Here is a 27,823-nt window from a genome sequence, read left to right as displayed (position 1 = left end):
GTGTCAAAGCTTGCATCAACATAACCGTTTACGATGAGCTCTTTGTCACCTCCATATACAAGAAACATATCCTTAGTCCTTTTCAGGTACTTCAGGATGTTCTTGACCGCTGTCCAGTGATCCACTCCTGGATTACTTTGGTACCTCCCTGCTAGACTTATAGCAAGGCACACATCAGGTCTGGTACACAACATTGCATATATTATAGAGCCTATGGCTGAAGCATAGGGAACTTCTTTCATCTTCTCTCTATCTTCTGCAGTGGTCGGGCATTGAGTCCGACTCAACTTCACACCTTGTAACACAGGCAAGAACCCTTTCTTTGCTTGATCCATTTTGAACTTCTTCAAAATCTTGTCAAGGTATGTGCTTTGTGAAAGTCCAATTAAACGTCTTGATCTATCTCTATAGATCTTTATGCCTAATATGTAAGCAGCTTCACCGAGGTCTTTCATCGAAAAACTCTTATTCAAGTATCCCTTTATGCTATCCAGAAATTCTATATCATTTCCAATTAGTAATATGTCATCCACATATAATATCAGAAATGCTACAGAGCTCCCACTCACTTTCTTGTAAATACAGGCTTCTCCAAAAGTCTGTATAAAACCAAATGCTTTAATCACACTATCAAAGCGTTTATTCCAACTCCGAGAGGCTTGCACCAGTCCATAAATGGATCGCTGGAGCTTGCACACTTTGTTAGCTCCCTTTGGATCGACAAAACCTTCCGGTTGCATCATATACAACTCTTCTTCCAGAAATCCATTCAGGAATGCAGTTTTGACATCCATCTGCCAAATTTCATAATCATAAAATGCGGCAATTGCTAACATGATTCGGACAGACTTAAGTATCGCTACGGGTGAGAAGGTCTCATCGTAGTCAATCCCTTGAACTTGCCGAAACCCTTTTGCGACAAGTCGAGCTTTGTAGACAGTAATATTACTGTCGGCGTCATTCTTCTTCTTGAAGATCCATTTATTCTCAATTGCTTGCCGATCATTGGGCAAGTCAACCAAAGTCCACACTTTGTTCTCATACATGGATCCCATCTCAGATTTCATGGCTTCAAGCCATTTTGCGGAATCTGGGCTCACCATCGCTTCTTCATAGTTCGTAGGTTCATCATGATCTAGTAGCATGACTTCCAGAACAGGATTATCGTACCACTCTGGTGCGGATCTTACTCTGGTTGATCTACGAGGTTCAGTAGTATCTTGTTCTGAAGTTTCATGATCATTATCATTAGCTTCTTCACTAATTGGTGTAGGTGTCACAGAAACAGTTTTCTGTGATGCACTACTTTCCAATAAGGGAGCAGGTACAGTTACCTCGTCAAGTTCTACTTTCCTCCCACTCACTTCTTTCGAGAGAAACTCCTTCTCTAGAAAGTTTCTGAACTTAGCAACAAAAGTCTTGCCTTCGGATCTGTGATAGAAGGTGTATCCAATAGTCTCCTTTGGATATCCTATGAAGACACATTTCTCCGATTTGGGTTCGAGCTTATCAGGTTGAAGCTTTTTCACATAAGCATCGCAGCCCCAAACTTTCAGAAACGACAACTTTGGTTTCTTGCCAAACCATAGTTCATAAGGCGTCGTCTCAATGGATTTTGATGGTGCCCTATTTAACGTGAATGCGGCCGTCTCCAAAGCATAACCCCAAAACGATAGCGGTAAATCAGTAAGAGACATCATAGATCGCACCATATCTAGTAAAGTACGATTGCGATGTTCGGACACACCATTACGCTGTGGTGTTCCGGGTGGCGTGAGTTGCGAAACTATTCCGCATTGTTTCAAATGTACACCAAACTCGTAACTCAAATATTCTCCTCCACGATCAGATCGTAGAAACTTTATTTTCTTGTTACGATGATTTTCAACTTCACTCTGAAATTCTTTGAACTTTTCAAATGTCTCAGACTTATGTTTCATTAAGTAGACATACCCATATCTGCTTAAGTCATATGTGAAGGTGAGAAAATAACGATATCCGCCACGAGCCTCAATATTCATCGAACCACATACATCTGTATGTATGATTTCCAACAAATCTGTTGCTCTCTCCATAGTACCGGAGAACGGTGTTTTAGTCATCTTGCCCATGAGGCACGGTTCGCAAGTACCAAGTGATTCATAATCAAGTGGTTCCAAAAGTCCATCAGTATGGAGTTTCTTCATGCGCTTTACACCGATATGACCTAAACGGCAGTGCCACAAAAAAGTTGCACTATCATTATCAACTCTGCATCTTTTGGTTTCAACATTATGAATATGTGTGTTACTACTATCGAGATTCAATAAGAATAGACCACTCTTCAAGGGTGCATGACCATAAAAGATATTACTCATATAAATAGAACAACCATTATTCTCTGATTTAAATGAATAACCGTCTCGCATCAAACAAGATCCAGATATAATGTTCATGCTTAACGCTGGCACCAAATAACAATTATTTAGGTCTAATATTAATCCCGAAGGTAGATGTAGAGGTAGCGTGTCGACTGCGATCACATCGACTTTGGAACCGTTTCCCACGCGCATCGTCACCTCGTCCTTAGCCAATCTTTGCTTAATCCGTAGTCCCTGTTTCGAGTTGCAAATATTAGCAACAGAACCAGTATCAAATACCCAGGTACTACTGCGAGCATTAGTAAGGTACACATCAATAACATGTATATCACATATACCTTTGTTCACCTTGTCATCCTTCTTATCCGCCAAATACTTGGGGCAGTTCTGCTTCCAGTGACCAGTCTGCTTGCAGTAGAAGCACTCAGTTTCAGGCTTAGGTCCAGACTTGGGTTTCTTCTCTTGAGCAGCAACTTGCTTGCTGTTCTTCTTGAAGTTCCCCTTCTTCTTCCCTTTGCCCTTTTTCTTGAAACTAGTGGTCTTGTTGACCATCAACACTTGATGCTCCTTTTTGATTTCTACCTCCGCAGCTTTCAGCATTGCGAAGAGCTCGGGAATAGTCTTATTCATCCCTTGCATATTATAGTTCATCATGAAGCTCTTGTAGCTTGGTGGCAGTGATTGGAGAATTCTGTCAATGACGCAATCATCTGGAAGATTAACTCCCATTTGAATCAAGTGATTATTATACCCAGACATTTTGAGTATATGCTCACTGACAGAACTATTCTCCTCCATCTTGCAGCTATAGAACTTATTGGAGACTTCATATCTCTCAATCCGGGCATTTGCTTGAAATATTAACTTCAACTCCTGGAACATCTCATATGCTCCATGACGTTCAAAACGTCGTTGAAGTTCCGGTTCTAAGCCGTAAAGCATGGCACACTGAACTATCGAGTAGTCATCAGCTTTGCTCTGCCAGACGTTCACAACATCTGGTGTTGCTCCAGCAGCAGGCCTGGCACCCAGCGGTGCTTCTAGGACGTAATTCTTCTGTGCAGCAATGAGGATAATCCTCAAGTTACGGACCCAGTCTGTGTAATTGCTACCATCATCTTTCAACTTTGCTTTCTCAAGGAACGCATTAAAATTCAACGGAACAACAGCACGGGCCATTTATCTACAATCATACATAAACATGCAAGATACAGTTCATGATAAATTTAGGTTCAATTAATCATATTACTTAAAGAACTCCCACTTAGATAGATATCCCTCTAATCCTCTAAGTGATTACGTGATCCAAATCAACTAAACCATGTCCGATCATCACGTGAGATGGAGTAGTTTCATTGGTGAACATCACTATGTTGATCATATCTACTATATGATTCACGCTCGACCTTTCGGTCTCCGTGTTCCGAGGCCATATCTGTATATGCTTGGCTCATCAAGTATAACCTGAGTATTCCGCGTGTGCAACTGTTTTGCACCCGTTGTATTTGAACGTAGAGCCTATCACACCCGATCATCACGTGGTGTCTCAACACGAAGAACTTTCGCAACGGTGCATACTCAGGGAGAACACTTCTTGATAATTTAGTGAGAGATCATCTTATAATGCTACCGTTAATCAAAGCAAGATAAGATGCATAAAAGATAAACATCGCATGCAATCAATATAAGTGATATGATATGGCCATCTTCATCTTGTGTTTGTGATCTCCATCTCCGAAGCACCGTCATGATCACCATCGACACCGGCGCGACACCTTGATCTCCATCGTAGCATCGTTGTCGTCTCGCCAATCTTATGCTTCCACGACTATCGCTACCGCTTAGTGATAAAGTAAAGCATTACAGCGCGATTTCATTGCATACAATAAAGCAACAACCATATGGCTCCTGCCGGTTGCCGATAACTCGATTACAAAACATGATCATCTCATACAAGAAAATTTAGCATCATGTCTTGACCATATCACATCACAACATGCCCTGCAAAAACAAGTTAGACGTCCTCTACTTTGTTGTTGCATGTTTTACGTGGCTGCTACGGGCTTAAGCAAGAACCAATCTTACCTACGCATCAAAAACCACAACGATAGTTTGTCAAGTTGGTGCTGTTTTAACCTTCGCAAGGACCGGGCGTAGCCACACTCAGTTCAACTAAAGTTGGAGAAACTGTCACCCGCAAGCCACCTATGTGCGAAGCATGTCGGGAGAACCGGTCTCGCGTAAGCGTACACGTAATGTCGGTCCGGACCGCTTCGTCCAACAATACCGCCGAACCAAAGTATGACATGCTGGTAAGCAATATGACTTATATCGCCCACAACTCACTTGTGTTCTACTCGTGCATATAACATCAACATATAAAACCTAGGCTCGGATGCCACTGATGGGTTTCGTAGTAATTTCAAAAAATTTCCTACGCTCACGCAAGATCATGGTGATGCATAGCAACGAGAGGGGAGAGTATGATCTATGTACCCTTGTAGATCGACAATGGAAGCGTTTGGTTGATGTAGTCGTACGTCTTCACGGCCCGACCGATCAAGCACCGAAACTACGACACCTCCGAATTCTAGCACACGTTCAGCTTGATGACGATCCCCGGACTCCGATCCAGCAAAGTGTCGGGGAAGAGTTCCGTCAGCACGACGGCGTGGTGACGATCTTGATGTACTACTGCGGCAGGGCTTCGCCTAAGCACCGCTACAATATTATCGAGGACTATGGTGGAAGGGGGCACCGCACACGGCTAAGAATATGATCACGTGGATCAACTTGTGTTTCTCTGGGGTGCCCCTGCCTCCGTATATAAAGGCTCAAGGGGGGGGGCGGCCGGCCTAGGAGAGGCGCGCCAGGAGGAGTCCTACTCCCTCTGGGAGTAGGATTCCCCCCCCCCCCCAATCCTAGTTGGAATAGGATTCGCGGAGGGGGGGAAAGAGAGAGGGGGCCCGGCCCCCTCTCCTTGTCCTATTCGGACCAAGGGAGGGGAGGGGCGCGTGGCCCATCTAGGGCTGCCCCTTCTCTTTTCCACTAAGGCCCACTTAGGCCCATATAGCTCCTAGGGGGTTCCGGTAACCTCCCGGTACTCCGGTAAAATCCCGATTTCACCCGGAACACTTCCGATATCCAAACATAGGCTTCCAATATATCAATTTTTATGTCTCGACCATTTCAAGACTCCTCGTCATATCCGTGATCACATCCGGGACTCCGAACAACCTTCGGTATATCAAAATGTATAAACTCATAATATAAATGTCATCGTAACCTTAAGCGTGCAGACCCTACGGGTTCGAGAACAATGTAGACATGACCGAGACACGTCTCCGGTCAATAACCAATAGCGGAACCTGGATGCTCATATTGGCTCGTACATATTCTACGAAGATCTTTTATCGGTCAGACCGCATAACAACATACGTTGTTCCCTTTGTCATCGGTATGTTACTTGCCTGAGATTCGATCGTCGGTATCCCATACCTAGTTCAATCTCGTTACCGGCAAGTCTCTTTACTCGTTCTGTAATACATCATCCCGCAACTAACTCATTAGTTGCAATGCTTGCAAGGCTTAAGTGATGTGCATTACCGAGAGGGCCCAGAGATACCTCTCCGACAATCGGAGTGACAAATCCTAATCTCGAAATATGCCAACCCAACATGTACCTTTGGAGACACCTGTAGAGCTCCTTTATAATCACCCAGTTACGTTGTGACGTTTGGTAGCACACAAAGTGTTCCTCTGGCAAACGGGAGTTGCATAATCTCATAGTCATAGGAACATGTATAAGTCATGAAGAAAGCAATAGCAACATACTAAACGATCGGGTGCTAAGCTAATGGAATGGGTCATGTCAATCAGATCATTCAACTAATGATGTGATCCTGTTAATCAAATGACAACTCTTTGTCCATGGTTAGGAAACATAACCATCTTTGATTAACAAGCTAGTCTAGTAGAGGCATACTAGTGACACTCTGTTTGTCTATGTATTCACACATGTATTATGTTTTCGGTTAATACAATTCTAGCATGAATAATAAACTTTTATCATGATATAAGGAAATAAATAATAACTTTATTATTGCCTCTAGGGCATATTTCCTTCACGAGCATCGACGGTATTGGAGGCGACAGATCTGCCAAAGAGGACGACTGTGAACGCCTTCATTCGCGAGACAGAGGGCGACATGGGCGGCAGCTCGGGCTCAACTCCACCACCTATTACCCGCCATTTTAGCGTGGATGCCAGCACGGGCCCGTTCGGCACCGCGCAGAGCTTCACGTGCTCATCCAGCGCCGCGCCACTGGACCGCCGCCCTCCTAACCCTCATCTCCATAGCTCCTAAAGGTTATCAGTGGGTGCTCGTTCTCGCCCCACCGGCGACACGCACGCGGATGTCCGAAAAAGAGGCACCAGCAGCCCGCCGTGAGAGGCAACGTTCAAGGGAGAGGCCGCCGGCATAGGAGGCGGTCGCATAGTCCTCTCGATGTCGTTGTCGATTGTCAGTGATGACCGATGAAGAGTAGCTCCTCACAGATATCTACAAACAGCTCCCTGATGACGACAGAGATAGACGCCCGCCGGATCCATCGAAAGAACGCAAAGGCCCTCCGCCTCGAGCTCGAGCAGTCGGTGCGCGAGGCGAAGAAGAGGGCGGCAGCGGATGCGAAAGCGGCGAAGCTCGTGAGGCAGGAAAACCGCGTCGTTCGAAGGATGGTTGGCTAGATTGACTCCCCCAATATCATCGATGGTTGCGAGGTCCCTCTCTCCTACCACGGATGCCTACATTGACGGCTACATCCGTAGCAACGAGGAAGTGGCGAAGAAGTGCGTCCTTCTCTTCGACTTTGTTACAATTTTTAGTAACATTTGTTTAGAACTATGTTCATCGGCTAACTATGGTGCTCTTTTGATCTATGTCGGATTATGTGGATATCTATGTCCCGATTATGTAGATTTATATGTTTGTTTGTTTCGCTGATGGTCAAAATAGTTTGTTTCATGTTGCATGCATAGTATGGATTTGGGGTATCATATATGAAGATCGAGGCTATGGACGCGACGATTCAAGGGGTGACCTGTCATTGTCCGGACACGCCCACGGACGTATAGCGTGCCTAATTTGATGACCCCTGCAACCCATAGTTGAACCCACCAACCCCCTGCATTGCTTCTCCTCCACTCGGCATTCCAGACTCTTCTTGATAAATGTTGATCCCGTTAATCATTGATGGTTTTAATTGAAGAGCTAAAGATGCAAAGTTCACGAACTAATCTTTCCTCAAGATGTCTTGAACCAAGTATTGAGAGCACTCATAATTGTAAATGTATGTTATACTATATCAATGCCAACATCGTCCTTCAGAACATTGGGAAGAACAAAATACATATTTGATCCTTTTAGAAGAAATGAAAAAGATTACAAAATATATGTCCCATGTAGTCAAGAACTGCAAATTTTGAATAAGCTTGTGCTTGTACTCATCTTTCACTGCTATATGATGAGCCATAATAACTAACCATCCTCCATCACCTCTTGCAAATATCGAAACCTCCCATCCTTGATGCACTAAACTGACTTTCAACATGACCAGTTCTGTCCCTCACCACCCTGCTCAGATGAAATGGAGACTGAAAAGAACACGATATAAGTACATCAAGCAATCAGATGAGGCTATTGACAATCCATAAATCCCGAGTCCTACTGGTGGTATACATGAATAACCAAATGCCATTTACAATTATCCTGAAGGTGGCTAAATAGAAGGGTTACTGGTGGTACTAATTATTCTGTTGTTGGTAGAAAATCCTTTTGGAGATCATGGATGACTAACACGATGTTGCAATCAATATAGGCTGGTGTATATGGAAAATCAAAGCTAAAAATGACTCGTTAAGTTAGGGATACATAAAAAAATATTGTAAAAAGTGATAAAAACAAATCTGCAGCAACTCGCGACCCCACGAACTCGTATTCGCAGTGAGCAAGTTAGTGAGGCCGCCACGGTAGGCTAGCACCAAGGGACAAGGGCAACAACCGCCTTCCCGTCCAACCTACTGATTCTGTTGGCGCTACTTTCATCCTAAGCCCATCAGTACCGAGTGTGTTGGCACATACAGAGAAACTATGAATTGAAATTTTCATCCAAAGCATGAAAAATGTTAATGTTCCTCTTCTCTCCCATCCCTCGTGTGAACATACCCAATTCGTGGTTGCCTCGCTACATTCAGCGTACCTCTGATGTGCAATTTTGTCTCCTCCAACTCTAACAAATTCATTGTAGCTCACAACTGGATGGGCCTTGCGGGTTGAAGAAAATCCAAACCTAAATAGAAGCAACAAAATGAGGACAACTTATAAGAAAGGGAAAAGCGAGGAAGCACACACCTACATGCCCAAACAAAATATAAGATGCAACTACACTATGATTTACTTTTTAAAGAGAGTTAAAAAGCACACCAATCAGTTAAAAGAGGCATCATTCCCTGTTCAAGTCTTCAATGTAATTTAGATTCGACAATAATAATGCAAACCTTTACGTTGAATTTATGGTATTGAGACAAAATAATATGCACTAATAACTGCTAATTATATCCATCTATATTGTATTATTAGCATGCAAAAGCAAAATCACTCGACTATACAGAAGCCTCGAGTAACATCCTCCGGGACTGGACCTTCAAAAATGATTACTACACCAACAAACATAAGCATCAAACAATAAGCTATTTAGTAATAGGATTTTCATACTATACCGGTGTTGGGGGTGGGAGAGAAGTAGAGCTCCAGGAGGCATCCTTTGTGGAGAAACCATTAGAGTGTTGCCCAAGGTTGGCATAATTAGTACTTACACAACTCCTGATAAAGCACACGATAATGTGCAATCCAATCCAATTCATTTCATAATGGGCGGTGGCTCTATCAAGCAATATCGTCCCCGTTCCAGGTGTGCCATAGAGCAGAACGCACATGAATGAGTATAGTAGTTAGGAGGGCATCTCAGGATGGTGATAACTGTATCGTTGCATCCTTGAGCTAACTGCATAATATGGTACTTCAAAGCACATTTTTCTTGAAACTTCCCAGGCGGCTTAATACTAACACGAAGAAACAGTTACAGATAAAGCAGAGGCGTAAATTCACCTTCTCCGCGATGATCCTTCACCATAACAGGTTCAGTTTTTACTTCCCGGACTCTAGCACCATTAAAAAACATTTCTTGAACCTAGGTACTATGACAATCGCATACATGTAGCAGAGAGGTATATTCTCAATGATCAGTACCAATGCTCCTATGAAACACCATATAAGCTTGACTATCTTTTGTACGGAAGATTCAGACACTTGAAATCTGAAAAGAAAAGTAGTGTAGTCCAGAAAAGAAAGGCACTGAAATGTACATCTATATATGATATCCAGAGAGGTCAAAAATAGTAAATTACTGCATGGTTGGTTGCAGGAGGTTGATATTTTCCTCACTGTACTCTAAATAGAGAAATAGGCGGCAGTGTGATTAAAAAGACAATATATCAAGTCACCAGTACAACATGGACATGATTTTTTTAGTTGTTCCAACTAACAAAAAATGAGCTTCTTGAATAGGTGAAGAATTAATGACAGAAAAGGAGATAAGGACAAAGCAAACTGGAATGAGCCTTGATTAGGTAGATGGAAACCCCAAACAGAGTTGCTACAATCTGAAAAGGCTCTAAGTTGGCACAATCATATTTAGATACCGGGACCAACTTGCGAGGATTCACCTATCTGGATATATATCGGCGAAAATTCGTTTCTGGTCCTGGGCACAGCTGAGGCCGATATCTTAGCCATTTGTTCGTCTAGGGATTCACGAGTATTCCGGTATTTCTGAGCGTAGGATGGGTGCGGAGGCGGAGTAGGGCGTGGAGTAGGGGCGTGGAGTAGGGCGCGGTCGAGGGTGCGGAGGCGGTGCTGCGCCTATCGTGGCCGGGAATCCTGCAATCCCACAGGCCCAGGAGCAGCGGGCACCCATCGGCAGGATGGCTGTGCGCAAGTCGGTAGATCTGCAGGGGGTCATTGCTGCGGCAACCCTGCTGGTGGGCTGCGCCAACCTGCTGGTCACCATAATCGCATTAGGCGTGGTTCTGCTGGTGTATCTGGGCGGAAACAGCCAGTAGATTTGTTATGTGTGGAACCTAGTAGTACCAGTGAGGTTTGGATTTAGATGCTGCCGTAGGACAGAAGCAATGTCCATATTCGAGTGTTTGTACTCGACGCCCCTCGTACTAGTGTGGTTTGGATGCAGGAGTAGGACTGATGCTGAATTCGAGTGTTTGTACTCGACCCCATAGTACTAATCGATGTTGTTATCGATGTTGTTTTAGTATTTTGGAAAATGTGGTCAAAGTCTTGTAAGCGACCAGCAGTTGTAATGTGTTGTGCACTTTAACGGCTGCACCCTTAATGATATATGAATGTCTAGCTGGAACTGCTTATATTTTTAGAATGGCGTTCCTTTTTTACCTCCTTCGATTTTTGCAAGTTTAAGGTTGTCGACGTTCAGTTGCTTCGCCACGCGCACAATGAATCACCTCGTTCTCCAGGACCCAATTTTCTCGGGTGCTAGTGTTTCATTTTCTCGTAATCGCGCCTGTTACTCACTTTTTAGTCCTAATACAGTCATGATTGCATGCCTCATGTTCAACACGTGGCAGCTGGCATACTGGTGTGACTAAATGCACAACCCAAACCGTCCGTAGTGTGATACAACTCATCACATAGGAGGGCCTGCATAAGTTATGGACACCGCTCACCTAACCTCAGAACACCACTCCCCATCCTGCTGCCAGGCCTCGAGCACCCTTTGGAGCAGAAAGGGCTTGGGCAATGTAGATTTGGCGAAGTTCCTACCGATGTTCTTCGAGACAAAGTGGTGAAACGCGCTAGACGGAGACGGATCTGAGCGGCGTCGCCTCCGCCGGTGGAGGTAAGATTTTTTCGCAACCCTGCTCCACATGCCAGTTTTTGTCGCCAGCTTGGGTTCTTATGTTGGTTGATTTTTTTGGTCTATAGGCACAATGTCGGAGTTAGGTAGTTGTGGGAATGATTCGATGGAAGGATCCAACAGAGATGACCGGCATGCGGAGATGCAGCCGGCTGACATAGTGCAAGCCACATTCAGTGCTGATGATGGGGATCCACCGGCTGCTACATCAAGGATCTCTGTCAAGCATGCAGTTGTGGTCATACAGAAGTTCTCTGACTATAAGAGGTGGCTTGTGGAGGAGATTGGTTTTGGAGGAATGCTCAAGTTACCACTTCTGCATAAGTTGAATCTAAAGTACAGTGCATGGCTAATGAGAAAGGTTAGCGTCAGTCGCCGAGCTATCTTTCTAACAGAGTCGAAGGTGCTTAGGTTCTAGGCTGAAGATGTGCACAAGGTGTTTGGGATTCCATGTGGGAAGCGAAAAGTTATTGGTCGTGATGCCGTGATCAACCCCGATGCCATAAAGTTCATCAAGAATACTATTGGCATGAATCGTACTGGCGTTCATAGTTTGCGTGCAGTAGAGGAATTCCTTCTCAGGGACATCACGGAAGAATCATCGAAGCTGGAGAAGGACTGCTTCCAAATTGCATTTGTTATTTTTGTGATGGGTCTTGTTCTTGTGCCTAAGACGAAGTACGACTATGCAACTATTGATTTTTGGGGAGCCCTGGCCAGTACAGAAAACATTGCACAGTTTAACTGGTGCCAGTATGTGCTAGACGCTTTGCTGGATGCTGTGAGGAAGCTCAAGAGGGACATTATCTTGAATAACTTAAACACGAACCTTACAGGATGTCATCTTTTCTATCAGGTGAGAATCAGCCCGCAATATGCATGATACAGGCAATCTGATCTTTTTGCCAACTTTGGAGGATGCATTTAATTCATCATTGATTTTGTGCATATCGTCATCAGATTTTCACCCTTGATAGCCTGCACCTTGGTACGTTCAACAAGAAGCACGATGTATTTCCTCGTATAAGTGATTTTGACGCCGATTGCCTTCGAAATATGATCATCATGGCAACTGATCCAATAAAGTCGGCAAATTCGTGGTCGTATGCACCTGTGAGTGGTCAATTATAAATTCTTTTTGGTCCTTTTCTGTAGCATAGAAAAGAATGTTGCATGTTTAACCGACATTTTCTTGCTCTGTCATGTTTTTTTCAGTTACGAGACCCATCAGTTGTGTGCTACATGTGGGGTCAGTGCTGGGAAAAAAATGTGAAGACTTCACACAGCACATCTAGATCTCACAACAAAAAAAAGTGGTGGAGCCTATGTTGCGCAACCTGTCCAGACGCCTAGTGTTGAACACGCTGACGCGCCCGTTGGCGCACCAGTTCCTATTTCCGCACCAATGGGTGACATAGGACCAATGGACCTTGGCAATTATTTGCGTCAACACTATCCGAAACTGGTTGCCTTTTTTATTGTCCAATTTTTATTCCCTACGGGTCTTGGGCAACCATTTTTTGTTTGATATCTGTAGCAGTTAGGACTGATGCATTAGCAATTTCGTTTCATTTGCCTCCGCAGGTTGCAGATGAGATATCACTTCTACTGAAGAAGCACAATACCAGAGCTTTGCTTCATCTAGCAAACGCAAGGCAGAGCATCATGAAAGACATGCTGAAGTTAGCAGATGATCTGTACTCATCGCTGAGCCGACGTTGTGTCTGTTGCCCTGCCAGGGGTTTTGCAGACTGTCCGTTAGGAGGTACAGGTAAAACAAGTTTCTTTTCTTTCTTTCTTTTGGTTATCAACTAGTGAAGGTACGGTTGCTAAAGCTCCTCCAATCTTTGTTATTTCATATCATCAGTGAGCAATCATGTGCGAGAGCAGTTCAGCACCCCCGTAACAAGCAAAATCGATGGCCGAAGGCTGGACCTATCAGGGTGTGGAGGTGAATAAGTTTTTAAGCAAAGTCAATACTGCCGTTTTTCATGTAGTTCAAATACTCTCGTCGTACTGGACCACCAATGATGTCTGGCCTCTTATTTTGCATTTTTGCATTTCCAAGCAAAAACCCCAGCAGATGAAGGCAGCGCTGGTGCTAAACGCAGCGCCCAGCCCCTGTGTCGTGCTGATACAGTGAAGCGAGTGCATGTTGATTTGGCTACCCCGCACGAGATCGTAGTGGAGGTCACTGAGTTCTGCAAGTCCACTTTCAGGGCAATCGCTGAGATGTATGCGGACCTGCCCTCTAATTTTACACCAGTAGTTTTTGGTCAGAGCAACAAAACCCTGCCTAAACAGAAATACATCTTTCAACATGGGTACGCGACTGATCCGTGGGGGCGTGGGTGTGTGCCGTACCCGCCAATGCCGGATGTAGCCGAGCAAATTGAGCACTACTTCAACAATGCGCAGCCCGGAGTGCTCTCAAGGTAAGAGATGACACATGTGTGCTCTTTTATTTTTCATTTTTCATTTATCCGGTGAAGATAGTTGCGAATCTTGACATTGTTAACTTATATGTAGTTGTGACATTTTTTTCAGTTTGTTCATCATCCATGATTCTCCACGGTACATTAGAGTTACTGGTCTAGCACTAAAGCAGCAGCTCGTGGGGGAAAGGTTGCTAGACCATGAGCTAATGTGTATTATCCTCCGGCGGTTTATGCAAGCACATGCAGAATGTAATCGGGATTCCCCATATCTCAGTTGGCGGCACAGCCTTGAAGCAGATTTATCGGTAAATTACATACGAAGCGCGGTGGTCCGCGTCGTAGTTACTAGTCTATGGTTATCTTAATGGAGTTACTTCTATTCATTTTTTCACTCTTTTTTGCAAACCCTTGCGCTATCCTATCATGACTACACGTACTCGATTTCCATTCAGAAACAGCTAACTGGTGAATGCCACCCGTATGATATCACGACAGCTCAAATGGTACATGAATGAATATAGTCTTTATCTAGTTTACCCCGGCAGACGAAGTTCTATGTTTTGCTGGTCTGTGCTAACTATTGTCTTATATTTTGCTGCTGGTTTGTCATCCGAACCGAAGTTTCTGTTGCCGGTGCCATTACAAGATGGGTGGTTACTCATGATGTGGGACATGATTGCCAAGATTATCCATGTACTTGACCCTCTTGTTCAGCGCCACAGCACCAACCCAGTAGTGAAGGTACGTCAGGAGTTGGTAGAACGGAAGCTTCATTATGCTGGGTGGCCTGTCGTGGAAGACAATTGGAGAACTGTCTTCCCTGCTCTCACGGACACCAATTTCTGCAAGTAAGCATGTCTTTTTTTCTATCATACCATACGAGCGATGTACTGTGAAAACTAACACTAATGATGTTTTCTTCTGTTTTTATTATATTTTATCAGGGAGGAATCTGGAATTGCCGTAGTTCACATTGCACGGCACTATGATGGCAGAAAGATGATGCTGCCACTAACGAAGGTAACCTGATATGAAGATGTTAGGATTTTTTTCTTTTTGTTAATTAATGCAAATGAAGTGACTTTGTGGATGAACCGACCGCCTCACGCTGGACCAATCTCATTGCACAGCCCAACCTAGCAAAAACCAAGAAGCAAGCTCTGTTTGAGTGCTTGAAGCTTCAGGGAAACCAGACATCCAAAGCTGGAGATGCATTGTGGGCAGCACTAGCTCCCAGTGATTCATGCTTCGGCTCCTACTCCGAGACCTAGTGGATGCGGGGCACATCTTGTTTAGTTTGGGGAGGCGGCGGGGGTTGTGTGTTGGGGGTATATCGCATTTTATGCTGAAATGATATGTTTGCCATACGTGCTTCTGTATCACTCCAACATGACCCTGGAACAACACCATTTCGTTAAATGGAGTATGAAACCTGACATCCCTTATGTATGCTATTTTTAGCAGTAATTGACCATTCGTGTGGGTCCTTTTTATTCATGAGAAGTGATCACGTCTTAGTACGAATGGGCACAACTGATTGTAGTGTTTTCCCTGAGAACCTTTTTTTGTTTGCATGGGTTATCATGTGCCAAAGAAATATAACCTAGGGAGGAACCATTTTTTCCGTTTTCCGCTGCAAGTGAGAAGAAAAATTAATCCCATTTGTCTATGGTAAATGTAGGGCGGGCAGTCATACTGTCTCAAAGCAGCTTCGACTCTCTTTCTTCTCTAAACTGACCAGATGGTAGCCCCATGAGTGTTTGCGATTAGCAATTAGTAACACCATTCACACAAAATAGCTGAGTAATCATGAATTTTTCTTGCCTACGTAGACAGGTGGTCCACCCCCCGTGCGCTATTGGTTCACTTTTAACTTCGAATGTATCTTTAAGCTAGCCCCGATTCCCCAGCCCAGAAAGCAGCACAGTTAATACTCAGTTCTAAATAGGTCAGCCCATGGCAGATGGAAGTAGTCGTTTTCGCTTTAAGGACTTTCATATACGCTAATAGAAGCCCACACATTAGTTCACTCCCAGGCGATATTGGTTCACGGACACTACAGACTTAAGTTCAACGTACAACTAGAACTGGATTTGTAAGGTAGCCCCCCACAGATCCGATGGGGTCACACTTCGTACTTAGTTCAACATAAAATAGATATTAAAGCAGTACGGTAGTTCAGCCTACGGCAGATGAAATGCACGCCTATTTGCCTGACTCTTGGATGTAGTCCTTTTTGCCTCCCAAAAGGTCGTTCATGGTCTACTTCTTCACCAAAAGGATTGTTGACGCAGTTGCACGATTCCCTGTCAGCATTCACTCAAGGATCTCCAGGTACATGAAGTCGGGGAAGTCACCCTTGTTGCCTCTCATCGCAACTATCTCGTAGGCCAGCTTCTTCCTCAAGTACTCCAGCTCTCCCTATGCATTTCAACCAAACAGTTCATATTAATCCTTGTCGATGTGTGTGTGTCTTTGATTTATGCAAAGACATATGCTTACATTAGTCAGTGTACGGATGTAAAGGCCGTTGTAATCCCTGAGGTAGTGCACTATGTATATCCCACTGTTTTCCCTGTGTAAGACATAGTCAGAATTTAAGTTTTGTATGCGACATAAAACGATCTGTTAGTGATCGTATAGGGGTTTATACGTCCGGGCTTTACCTCGAGCATGGAGGATGCATTCCAGTGTTGTAACTGAAGGTCCAACCAAGGGATCCAACCAAACCGCCATGGTAGATATTGTTTACACACCAGCAGAACCCTTTAAGAAACAATTTCGCACTCTCCTCATGCTTCAGCTTCATGTTACCGCTCATGGTCTCCATAGGGTCCATCACCAAGATTTTCTTATGATCTATGTCAAGCACATAGAGAGACCAGATACGTGCAAGCCACACAGGGAACATAAACTGCATAGGAGTGGAATTTCTTTCAGTAGAATCATTTTTGCACAGGAGTGGAACATGACGTGATAAGGAATATGCGAAGTAAGAAGTGATAAAGATAGGACAACATACCATTTTTGCCCAGTCAGCTCTGCACCCTACATGATTTTGGCTTAGCATCTCCCTTATCAGGTCCAGATCAATGTCGAACTCATGGTTCAGGAGCTCATCCTGTGGTAGCAATGTTGAATTAGTCAAGCAGGACCCATATGCATGCTGGACCCATTAGAGTTTTGCTCAAAGGATGTTTTAAAATCCTGTTTTTGTCTCACCGCAAACACTGGGTCGAAGAAAACCCTCCATCGGTCCAGCCAGTCCTTGTACATCCTGCGCTCCTTCTCTGAGAGCATCTTGTAGATGCACCTCCATCCCACACGGCTTATCTTGCCCCCATGCCTGAATTCTTGTTGTATGTCGTGCCCAGACATCACCGCAACACGGAACACAAAGTGACGGAACCACTTCCTGCAAAATGTTTCACAAACAATGAGATAGATTTCTGGTTGTTTGTTCCTTGCAAAATTTAGAACTACAAGCCTAGTTGTTCATTCGTTTTAGGGTATTATAGGTATAGAGATTTTTTACCTTGAAAGATTCATGTCGCTCCCTGTCAACATTTCATCATAGAAGCGCAGGACAGATTGTGGGGGTGGCTCGTCATGTGACAAGCCGACGTGCCTTGGGAATCTTTCACCCCACTGAATTCTAACGTTTGGGGGATCTTGGCCTCTGTTAAGTTCAGCATTCATTGCTTGCACCCCTGTTCCGCATTCATCATCAAAATCAGTGGGGACACTTTTATTCGCAAAAGAAAATAGTATAGCTGAGGTGTTATAGTTACCATCGTCCCATCTTCTTGGTTGATGATGCATTGGACCAGCTGAGCTCTCTCCTCGTTCACGGACTGCATTTTTGGCATCCACGAGTTAGTTGAATGTTAGATTACAGGCCAGAAGACCGCTGAGTAATGCATGTTGAATCAACATAGCAACACTTTTGTAAAGAGAATGCTACCAAACCTGAGGGGATCACATTCCGTGCTAATGCTGCATGGTGTGTAGCGTGCCGTCCCAACAGCAGCACACCTCCGTCATTAGCAATCGCCTCATCACCTGTCCCCCTGCGTTGTTGGTGGGTGTGCTCCAAGTGTTCATCGAAAGTGACCATCCTTCTGGACAAATAGCTAGCTCTGTTCTCTTCAGCACTGCGCTCCAGGACATACTCTAGGCTGATGGTTGGAACAACATCATGTGTTGCGCCTCCTGGCACAGGAGTGCTACTCATAGGTATAGAGCTGTTGTTCACTGAAAACACGAGATGGAATTTGCTTTAATGGCTTTAATGGGAATCAGTATGAGTGGAGCTACTTGTAATGTACATACACTATAGGTTTCAAGTAGCAATCACTATTATTGTGCCTTTCTTCTTCATTTGTTTCGGTCCCGTCACCGGCGCCTTCATGTTCTATGATGCTTTGTCCATCGCTTGGACTTGACCCCACTGCCACTATTCCTGCCACACAGAAGTTCATTGTTAGTGTTCTTGGATGATGAGGCATGCATTAGATTGTTTTCAGTTCCATATGTAGTGAGTACGTACCATCAACAACAGTAAGCCAACGCCTGGTTGTTACCGCTGGAGCATTTATTTCATTATGTGCTTCAGTTTGTAGAACATCACCAGCTGGAGTAGTGGCGTTGTTGACGCCGTCGGCTGCGACAGCTGAGGAAAAACCCAGGGGGTATCACCATGAGCTTTTTTACTTAAAAATGGGGTCACAAGTAGAAGCTGGTCATGGATGCGAGGCACTAACCGTTCCCCTCATACAACGCCTGGAGATTTTCAGCCAATCTGTGGTCAGCTGTCTCTTGTTGGGTTTGCTCATGCTGCAGGTTCGACTCCAAATCCTCCACGTATGCATCCCAATCGAAATCGTCACCGCGTGAAGGACTATCAGAGTATGAACCAAACGCGTCTCCACTTGTTGAGTCATCAATGAATGGCTCTTCTCCTTCATATTCATTGTTGTCTGTATCAAAAAGAATATGTCATTATGTTTATATGAAAGCTTAAGGATTTTATGAATTCTCACTGTTCAGGAAAGATATCAGCACCACACTTACGAATTGGAGATCCTATTTGTTCTGAAAGTACACTGGCATTTTGTTCCAATCCCCCCGCGTTAGCTACTGTAGATGTAACTGTCCCATTCATGATTAAATGTTAGTATGTAGTACAAAATCTTTTCTGTGACACCACTATGCGGAAGTGTCAGGAACTCACTATCAACAACATATTCTTCAGCTTGTAGGCGTAACGCGTAAGCATCGTCAGTGTCAGCCACTTGATCGCATGCCAACATTACAAACAAGCAAGAACACCTTTTAGTTCTTTTTCTCGAGGGTCAACCTTGGAAAATATACAATATAATTTATGCTGATAATTGAACGTAGTACCTCGTGGAGTAGGATCGTGCCCTGTCGACACGTCATTGTGCACATGTCCTGGCAGAATTCCAACTACATACAGAAAATAGGATAATTACAAATAAGTCAAAGTTTGGGGCTCTAAAATGTAATGCAAATATAGTGTCATCTAAAAGGCAATCGTTGCGGAACCTGGAGCAGTTCCTGCCATTGGTGGTTCAAATAGGACCCTATCTCCGGTGTGCTCAGCTTTTACCGATGGAACAGGCTGTTGGATTAGGTCAACCGCTTCTGCTGTTACAACTGCATCAGGGCTTGTTGTTAGCGTAGGCATGGACAAGCCTCCAATAATATTGTTGATTAGTGATAAACTTCGCCCCCCTCTCTGAAACCGAGCAAATAAACCTCTGTTTTTGTCTCTGCCTGTATCAGCGGGATCAGTTTTTGTTATTATTTGAACACTTGTATTGGTAATGGAAGCAACAACTTTTTCAATCATGGCAAACAAAATTACCTGATTGATTGGTAATCCCAACGCCACCCCCTCCGCGTGATAAAGGATATTTAGCCTCCAATTCAGCGCCTGACAGGTACAGCAAGATTTAAAGCAGTCAGCATATTAATTGTAAGCATTTTGATTGTAGGTTTTCATTTTTTTAGTTTTTGTCCCCGTGTCTACTTACGGTGCATCTCCCATGCCAGCATGCCGTCTCTTTCTATCTAATCCTCATTTCCGGTTATCTTAGATGCTGGTGGTTCACAACATACTTCATCCATTGGCAGCTTGCCCAACTCTTCGCGAGTTAGGCGTCGCCTCGTACCACCACTCACTTGTGTGCCACTTCCATACTCTGGGGCTGGGATTACATCTTGATCTGTCGGATGTGGGCCACGATCTCCATGGTTATTGATACCTGGAGCTGTGTGCATAGTACATTTGGTCAGTTACATGCATAGAACAGCATATGTTTGTAATGTGTGGGGTTTTTTCATTTTTTGTACCTGTTGTTAGTGTGTTGGCAGGCGATACATGAGGCGCTGGATCCACAGCTCCTGAGCAAATCATATTCATGAGTCAAATGTATCTTCTTCAAAATAAAGTAATTTGTGCATCAGAGAACAGGACGGAGATCATTTTGCTGCACCTGTACTGTCTTCATTTGTAGGTATAGTTACAGGAATTGCCCCTGTTGACAGTGCTGAAAGTGCGTTATATCGACTAGAGGGGGGGTGAATAGGCGATTTTTATGAAAGTCTTCAAAGCGTGAAAGTTATGAAGACAAACGATAGAAATAAACCTATTACCATGCAGCGGAAGGTAGACTACACTAGGCAAGCCATAGTCAAGTGTTCAATGAAGTGAAAGCACAATGACTTAATAGCAGCAATGTAGTAAGGATCAGGTAGGAAGATATTATGAAGCCATACAGAGCATGCAGTCACTCAGTGAAGACAAAAGATAGTGCAAACATACAATGACTTCACAAGGAGCAACAGTAAGTAAAGGGAAGGGAAGATGAAACCAGTGACTCGTTGAAAACAATGATTTGTTGGACCAGTTCCAGTTGCTGTGACAACTGTGCGTCTAATTGGAGCGGCTAGGTATTTAAACCTTAGGACACACAGTCTCGGACACCCAGTCCTGAACACGCAGCTCAGGACACCCAGTCCTCACCGTATTCCCCTTGAGCTAAGGTCACACAGACCTCGCCCAATCACTCTGGTAAGTCTTCAAGGTAGACTCCCAAACCTTCACAGACTTCGTTCACCGGCAATCCACAATGTCTCTTGGATGCTCAGAACGCGACGCCTAACCGGCTGGAGGATGCACAATCCTCAAGTGTAATAAGTCTTCAGATCACACAGACAAGAAGACTTAAGTGATGCCCAATTCTCTCTGGCTCTGGGTGGTTAGGGCTTTATCCTCGCAAGGAATTCTCTCTCAAAGGCTTCGAGGTGGGTTGCTCTCAAACGACAAAAGCCGTACTCTCAATCTGAGCATCTCAATCTGAGCAGCCAACCGTTTATGGTTGTGGGGGGTGGGCTATTTATAGCCACTTGGCAACCCGACCTGATTTGTCCGAAATGACCCTGGGTCACTAAGGAACTGACACGTGTTCCAACGGTCAGATTTCAAACTCACACGGCAACTTTACTTGGGCTACAAGCAAAGCTGACTTGTCCGACTCTGGACAAGATTCGCTCTCATAGTCTTCACTCGAAGACATAGGTTTTTGGTTAGGCATCACTTCAGTCAGTCTGACTGGTTCTCTTGGACCCTACTTAACAGTACGGTGGTTCCTATGACTCAACACAAAAGAAAAAGAACTACGAAAGATCTAAATCTTCGAGCTCCATAGGCTTCATGTGGTGTCTTCTCTTGTCATAGTCTTCAATGTGAATATCTTCATATACCACCTTTGACTTCAATGTCTTCATACATTTTTAGAGGTCGTCTCTGGTAGGAAAACCGAATCAATGAGGGACTTCTACCTGTGTTATCCTGCAATTCTCACAAACACATTAGTCCCTCAACTAGGTTTGTCGTCAATACTCCAAAACCAACTAGGGGTGGCACTAGATGCACTTACAATCTCCCCCTTTTTGGTGATTGATGACAAACTAGTTAAAGTTTTCAACGGGGAATATAATCTGTGAAATTGTAAAGGATAAGGAATTGTCTTCATAAGTTGCAAGGGCTCCCCCTGAAGATGTGCATATAGGTAATTTGCTTTTGGAATGCAAATGCACATGGCAGGTTGTACTTGTGGAGATCCACTTCAACTTATGATGACAATCCACTATGCATGTGAAAGTATATGAAGATAATGACATGCATAATGGAAAATGGACGTCTGCAGAATGATCTAAGTGCGGAATTTATCGTCGCACATGCGGAATTTATCATCGCAAAACAAAGTGGCAGATAAGTAGCAGACAACCATCGAGTTTAAGTGTTACAACTCAAAGAACCAAATGTAGCAAAACGAGAGTTGTAAGCACGAAGCAAAATATAAAGCACCCGCCCATATGGACCCGCTTGAAGACTATCAACCTCATATGCTTCTTCCCCTTTTGTCAGTAAGGACCAAAAAGGTTTGAAGACATAGAGCATCTACTCGTTCCCATGCGGAGTAGGTGAAGTAGCAGGGTCGTTGGTGGTGTTTGGCGGTGCTGAAGAGCTTGGAGCAGAGTTGACGCGTGCTGAAGGAGGTGGTGGTGAAGTAGCATTATCTTCATCCTCGATAACTCTGGCAGTCACTGTTGCAGCAGATGAAGAGAACTCAGAGTCTTCAAGGTGTGGAGTTCCTAGCAGCACAGCTCTTCGAGGAGGTGTGGAGTCAAACTTTAATCGCTCAGTGAAGCCATCCTCTTGGAGATCATCTTCAGAACACATCATCGTTAGCCCTTTTCATGTACGGCGACATGTTTCATGGGCAACGAAAGCATTCTTGGTGGCAAGATTGCGAATGCGATTAACTTCCACCAAGAGGCTTTTCATCTTGATGCTTCAGCCAGTCATGATACCTATCCTGTTTCTGATGAAGAGCCACAAGAAGCTCTCGGTCGTTGAGAACACGAGTGCGCTTCTTGGGTCTTGGAGCAGTTGTACTATCAGTGGCTTCAGTAGACGCAGGGTGTGGTGCACGTGTAGTGCCAGCCAAAGGATACACCCGAGTGACTGCTTCAACTCCTTCAATGTTCTGTGAGAAACTCTGATGCTCTGCATTCTGAAGACTTAGAGGTTCCTTTGCAGGCTCAGGATAGATGGCTTCAGTAGAGATATCCACATCAGGCAGAAAAATCCTATGATTGCGAGCAGATGGCTGATATGAGATATCGGAGTGAAGTTTAATTAGCCGCATTACCCATGGGGCGTAGAACTTCAAACCAAACAGATCAGAGCCCGATGCAGCAAGTTGGCGGATGAATAAGTCCTGTGCATTGAAGCATTTTCCATGAAGAATATAGAAGACCAAAGTCTTCATTGCACCCTCAAGCTTGGCATTTGGAGAGTGCCCTTTGATGGGCCAGAGAGTTCGCCTGATGATGTGATAGATGGTTCATGGCAGATACTCAAGGTCTTCAACGAAGAACTCTGCTGGATAAGCAGCATTTTGGGGCAATGGCTTCATCATGCTGAGCATCTGACTCATATCAGGTTCCGCCCTCTTAAAGATGCTCTCAATAGCTTCACTATGCAGCTGACAGCCATGCTCGTAGAGATCGCCAGGAGTGGGCAAACCAGTGAGCTCAATGATGTCAAATGCATTGGCTTCGTGATGAACATTTCTGGTCATCCACTCCAGGACCCAAGTCTTCGGATCTCTGCTGTACCCGCGGATGTGAAGTGTGGCATAGAATTGGAGCAGCAGCTCTTCATTCCAATGCTCTTGGTCAGTAACGAACGTCAGCAGTCCAACTTCCTTGAAGCAATCCAAAGCTTCTTCCAGACAGGGCAGACCAGCTATGGCTTCAATGTCAAGGCGCTTGTGTGGGAAGATGTGACCTTGGTTGTAAAGAATGCATGAGTAATAGCTTCGCTGAGAATAGCTCCAGAACCGATCAGATGATATCCTTTCTCTTGAGTAGGGGTTCCTGGAGCTATCGAAGAATGTGTTGTCTGCCCTGAAGCCATTGATATTGAAGGAGCCAGGTGCTGATGCAGGACCTGAGAACCTTGGCAATCTTGGGATTGGCTTCTGTACTTGAGGCCTGTGCTCAACATGATAGTCGAACTGTGGACCGACAACAGACTCAGGAACAGAAGTGACGGGATCAGTGGCTTCACTGTCTTCTTTTTCCGTTGGGGAGGGCTCCACATTAGCTTCATTGCTGGTTGTGGCAGCCGCAAGATTTTCAAAAACGTTCTCCTTGAGAACTGCTTCTTGGTGGGACAGTGGAGTGACAACTTGTGGGACTTCATCTTCCGCGGCTGATGCAGCCGGATTGTCTTCAGCAGAGACTTGAGGCCTTGGACCTTTGCGAAGCTTGCGCAACACGGGCGACGCCTGTGGAGTTGGAGTGGGCTGGGCCTCATAGTCTTCTTCCTCTTATGGGCGATCTGCCCATGAAGCATCCTGTGCAATTGGCGTCAGTGGACGACCAATGCTGATGAGTTCGCTGTTCTGAGGAAGGACTGCACCATCTTCTATATTGTCATGTTGACCAATGTCTTCAGCAGCGATGGGATCAACTGCTGGAAAGTCTTCAGCTTCATGAGCCTCTGTGGAAGCAAGCTCATGGATAGTCAGTTGGCGTTCATGGCGTTCAGCTTCAGGATAGACCATAGAAATGGGTTCAACTATCAAGGGCTCTGTGGGAGCTGCCCGATCTTTCTTGGTCTTTCTCTTCTTCTTGGAGGGGGCAGTTGGAGAGGCTTCAAAATGTTTCCTCTTTCTAGTTTCAGCCTCAGCAGTCCTTGTCTTCTTGAGCTCTGAAGCTGTTGACCGGCTTTTTGGCTTCGAGCCAGTCATTTTAGTTGGGAAGACAATAGGAACTGCTTCCTGCCTTGGTGCGTCAGGTTCAGCCGTAGCAGGCTTCTTCTTCTTCTTTGCGGCCATCCTGGGGTCGATGCCAGGACGCCCAAGGGCCTTGCGCTTCTCAGCCTCATTATAGGCTTGCACACATCTGTCAGCCAGAATCTTCATGCGCTCACGCGAACCCTGAGCTTCTGCACGTTTCTTTATAAAGGCTTCCTTGAGCTCGTGCATCATACTCTTGAAGTTCTTCACTTCCTGCACGCTGAGTTTGGCCATATGCTTCTTGAACTGAGCCTTTTCATAGTCAATCTTTTGCTTCAGTTCAACAATGCGCTGGGCAATAGCGAGTTCTAAAGCAATGGCGCCTTGGAAGGCGACACTGAGGCCAATTGGTAGCTGCAGATCTTCAAAGATGATGTTTGGCGTGTCAAACCACTCATCAATGAAGTTGTGGATGGTGGTCACATCAAAGAGAGGCAGATCATTGAAGATTTCTGCTTCTTCTTTGCTCTTGATGAGTTGCTCAAGAGCGTCATCTGCTAGATCTTCATCACTTGACAGATCAATGTCGTCATTGCGCGGAATGGCAGCAGCAGTTAGCTCTTGTCCGGTGTGAGGCAGAGGCATCTTGACTTTCTGGGGCTTGGAGATGCGAGATAAGTCTTCGGACTGCACACTGTCTTCAGGAGGTGCAGTTGCCAGTGGCTTCGCCCTTGAGATTTTTGGTGAGGGGGCAGGCTTTTAAGCTTTAGGCTTCTTCATCTTCTTTGTCTTCGGCGCTGCAGGAGCTTCTTCTGATTCAGCCTCAGCTGCAGGCTCATTCACTGCAGTCCCTTGAACTAAGATGCGGGTGATGAGGCCTTCAAGGTTGTTGAAAGGACCGATAACATTGGGTTCTGCATCTCGTGTGCCATCTGTCCTTGGTGCTGAGGGACCAGGGTTGAAGTCTAACCCCAAAGTCTTCTTGTTCTGCTTCGCTGAGTTATGGGCAAACTGGAAGTTGCGCTTGAACAGATTGTCGTCACGACACCATAGTAGTGACGATGGGTGTGCATCAGCTGGCTGTGGCCCACGGACCATGCAGGGATAGAAGCCTTTAGCAATGGCTTCATCTCTGAACCTGGGTAGAAGATTCTTGTATTGGATGTCTCCCCACGGTCTCTTGATGGCATTTTTCTCAGCATATTCTTGGGTTACAAATCGGTATTTGAACCATTGTTCTGCCCAATATCTTCGAATCCATTGGATTCGGGTCTTGCGCTGATTGTAATCCTCTTCAGGATCTGTCTTGTACAGTTCTGAGAGTTCATCTGGCAGATCTCTGGATGTTTCTCCACGACGCTTTCTGCCACCCTTCCTTGCTGCTTTCTCTGAAGCCATAAACTTTAACTTGAAAGGCTTCAACATGTTCAAAGGCTTCAAAGGTTTTCGCTTGTTGGACCAACAGGAACTGGCTTCGGGAGAATTAATGTGATGCTATAAGAATTCTGCAAATGAATGCAGACTATGAGAACCAAAGGATTCTCCCACGGACATGTACCTGTGACAGCATTAAGGTGCGAGGGAAGGGGAAGAGGTCATATGCATTCTCAGAAGATTTTGAAGATAAATCAGTTTAGAAGACATTGACCTCATTTTGCGAAGACATTCACTCATAGATAAGGAGTTGGTTCCAGATTTGTACGAATCCACAGATTAGTACAAGTGAGGAATCTAACTACTTTGTGAAGCATAAGTGAATATACTAGGAATGTTATGAGATACAGTATGAGAGAGATCTAACTTGTGTGAATAGAAACTGCTTGTGGTAGAAAGTGAAAAATCCATAGGATCAACGGTGCTGTAAAAAGGAAGTTTTATTTACCACACTAAGAACTACTAGACGAAGTGGAAGATAAGGCCGAGCAGTTCGATCTTCCGTGCCCTAACTTGGCGACGGAGGACACCTACGACGACGGTGGAGAGGAGGATGTCCGCAGTCGGCGTGAAGATGGCGTCGGAGAGGTTGCGGCAGTGAAGCGCTTCGTCGCCGGCGTCGTCGAGGGCTAGCGGTGGCGCTAGGGTTCGTGCGAGAGTGGAAGAAAAGATAATGACCGCTGTGAAGTGTGTATTTATAGGTACATGGGCGGCACTGCGCTATTACACAGGTGCCCCTGGCGATTCGCATCTGAGGAACACGTGGCCATTATGCGGAATTTTGGGGTTTGTTCCACGTCCCACGCACGCCTTGATTGTTGGGTGGTCGTTCCTACTTCATGTGAAGGAATGAGCATTGAAAACGGACTTAATGGTTGTCTCTGTATCTTTTGCTGACAAGGACGCAGAGAAGACATTCGACAGTTTCAATAGAATGCATATGATTTGGAGAGATAGAATTTGAGATAGAAAGCATAGAGAGGTTAGGGTCCGATCACATTCACTTAGTTCAAAAGATTCAACAATGAAGACATAGCTATAAGTGAATGTTGTAGAGGACAGAACACTAATATATATATATATATATCTATATAATCAACATAGTGAAGATAATCATGAAGATATGTTGAGATCGAAGCCAAACCAAATGTGAAGACATTACAAGGTAACGTCATGAGTGAAACACTTCAAAATAGAACATTTGGTGGTGGCGTTACCCATCGTATAGGAAGTATTAGACCCAGACACGACGCACAATTATCGTGGCGCTCCGAAGTCAAATTCCACATTAATGTATTCACACTTAGAATGTATGTCTTCATTGATTGAAGATATACTTTACTTCGTGTGTTGCACATCTAAGTCATCAATATGCATAAGGGTTAGGATGTGTGCCTGATCACAAGACATTTGAGGATTCCACGATATTTAGCTCACACCGTAACTTGCAAAATCTCTTCTCATCCAAGGGCTTGGTGAAGATATCTGCCAATTGCTTTTCAGTGTTGACGTGTATGATATCAATATCTTCCTTCACAACATGATCTCTGAGAAAGTGATGACGAATTTCAATGTGCTTTGTCTTCGAGTGCTGAACTGGGTTGTTGGCGATCTTGATGGTGCTTTCATTGTCGCAGTAAAGTGGCACTTGCTTCAGATGAATGCCATAGTCCTTGAGTGTTTGCTTCATTCGTAGAAGCTGAGCGCAGCAAGATCCAGCAGCAATGTATTCAGATTCAGCAGT

General features: G+C 44.7%; 2 protein-coding genes across 9 annotated transcripts; one reads left to right on the top strand and one right to left on the bottom strand.

The window, feature by feature from the left end:
• Positions 1 to 11,164: 11,164 nt before the first annotated feature.
• On the top strand, positions 11,165 to 18,575 carry LOC119301530. 6 transcript variants are annotated; one of them, XM_037578517.1, is made up of 12 exons: positions 11,165 to 11,348; positions 11,435 to 12,222; positions 12,327 to 12,479; positions 12,582 to 12,831; positions 12,951 to 13,137; positions 13,234 to 13,317; positions 13,435 to 13,801; positions 13,914 to 14,109; positions 14,257 to 14,307; positions 14,426 to 14,652; positions 14,749 to 14,824; positions 18,420 to 18,575. In XM_037578517.1, exons 4-12 carry the CDS (start codon positions 12,772 to 12,774, stop codon positions 18,444 to 18,446), a joined length of 1,275 nt encoding a protein of 424 aa, XP_037434414.1. In that variant the 5' UTR covers positions 11,165 to 11,348; positions 11,435 to 12,222; positions 12,327 to 12,479; positions 12,582 to 12,771; the 3' UTR covers positions 18,447 to 18,575. The 6 variants fall into 6 exon arrangements, with proteins under 6 accessions (XP_037434414.1, XP_037434410.1, XP_037434413.1 ...); XM_037578513.1 differs by lacking the exon at positions 18,420 to 18,575 and adding an exon at positions 14,935 to 15,428 and having other exon boundaries at positions 11,166 to 11,348; positions 12,951 to 13,131; XM_037578516.1 differs by lacking the exon at positions 18,420 to 18,575 and adding an exon at positions 14,935 to 15,428 and having other exon boundaries at positions 11,166 to 11,348; positions 13,450 to 13,801.
• LOC119301531 lies at positions 15,541 to 18,662 on the bottom strand. Of its 3 annotated transcripts, XM_037578518.1 has the most exons (7): positions 18,568 to 18,662; positions 17,774 to 18,266; positions 17,596 to 17,658; positions 17,027 to 17,514; positions 16,471 to 16,925; positions 16,307 to 16,379; positions 15,541 to 16,225 (listed from the first exon to the last, which is right to left on the bottom strand). In XM_037578518.1, the coding sequence occupies exons 4-7, from the start codon at positions 17,180 to 17,182 to the stop codon at positions 16,121 to 16,123; spliced, it is 789 nt and encodes a 262-aa protein (XP_037434415.1). In that variant the 5' UTR covers positions 17,183 to 17,514; positions 17,596 to 17,658; positions 17,774 to 18,266; positions 18,568 to 18,662; the 3' UTR covers positions 15,541 to 16,120. The 3 variants fall into 3 exon arrangements, with proteins under 3 accessions (XP_037434415.1, XP_037434417.1, XP_037434416.1); XM_037578520.1 differs by having other exon boundaries at positions 16,471 to 16,718; positions 16,827 to 16,925; positions 17,027 to 18,266; XM_037578519.1 differs by having other exon boundaries at positions 17,027 to 18,058; positions 18,137 to 18,266.
• Positions 18,663 to 27,823: the final 9,161 nt, after the last annotated feature.

This window comes from Triticum dicoccoides, chromosome 5A, assembly GCF_002162155.2.
Source record: "Triticum dicoccoides isolate Atlit2015 ecotype Zavitan chromosome 5A, WEW_v2.0, whole genome shotgun sequence".
In the NCBI taxonomy this organism is placed as follows: Eukaryota; Viridiplantae; Streptophyta; class Magnoliopsida; order Poales; family Poaceae; genus Triticum; species Triticum dicoccoides.
The sequence above is the reverse complement of the archived record's forward strand: the minus strand, read 5'-3'. Positions and strand labels throughout refer to the sequence as shown.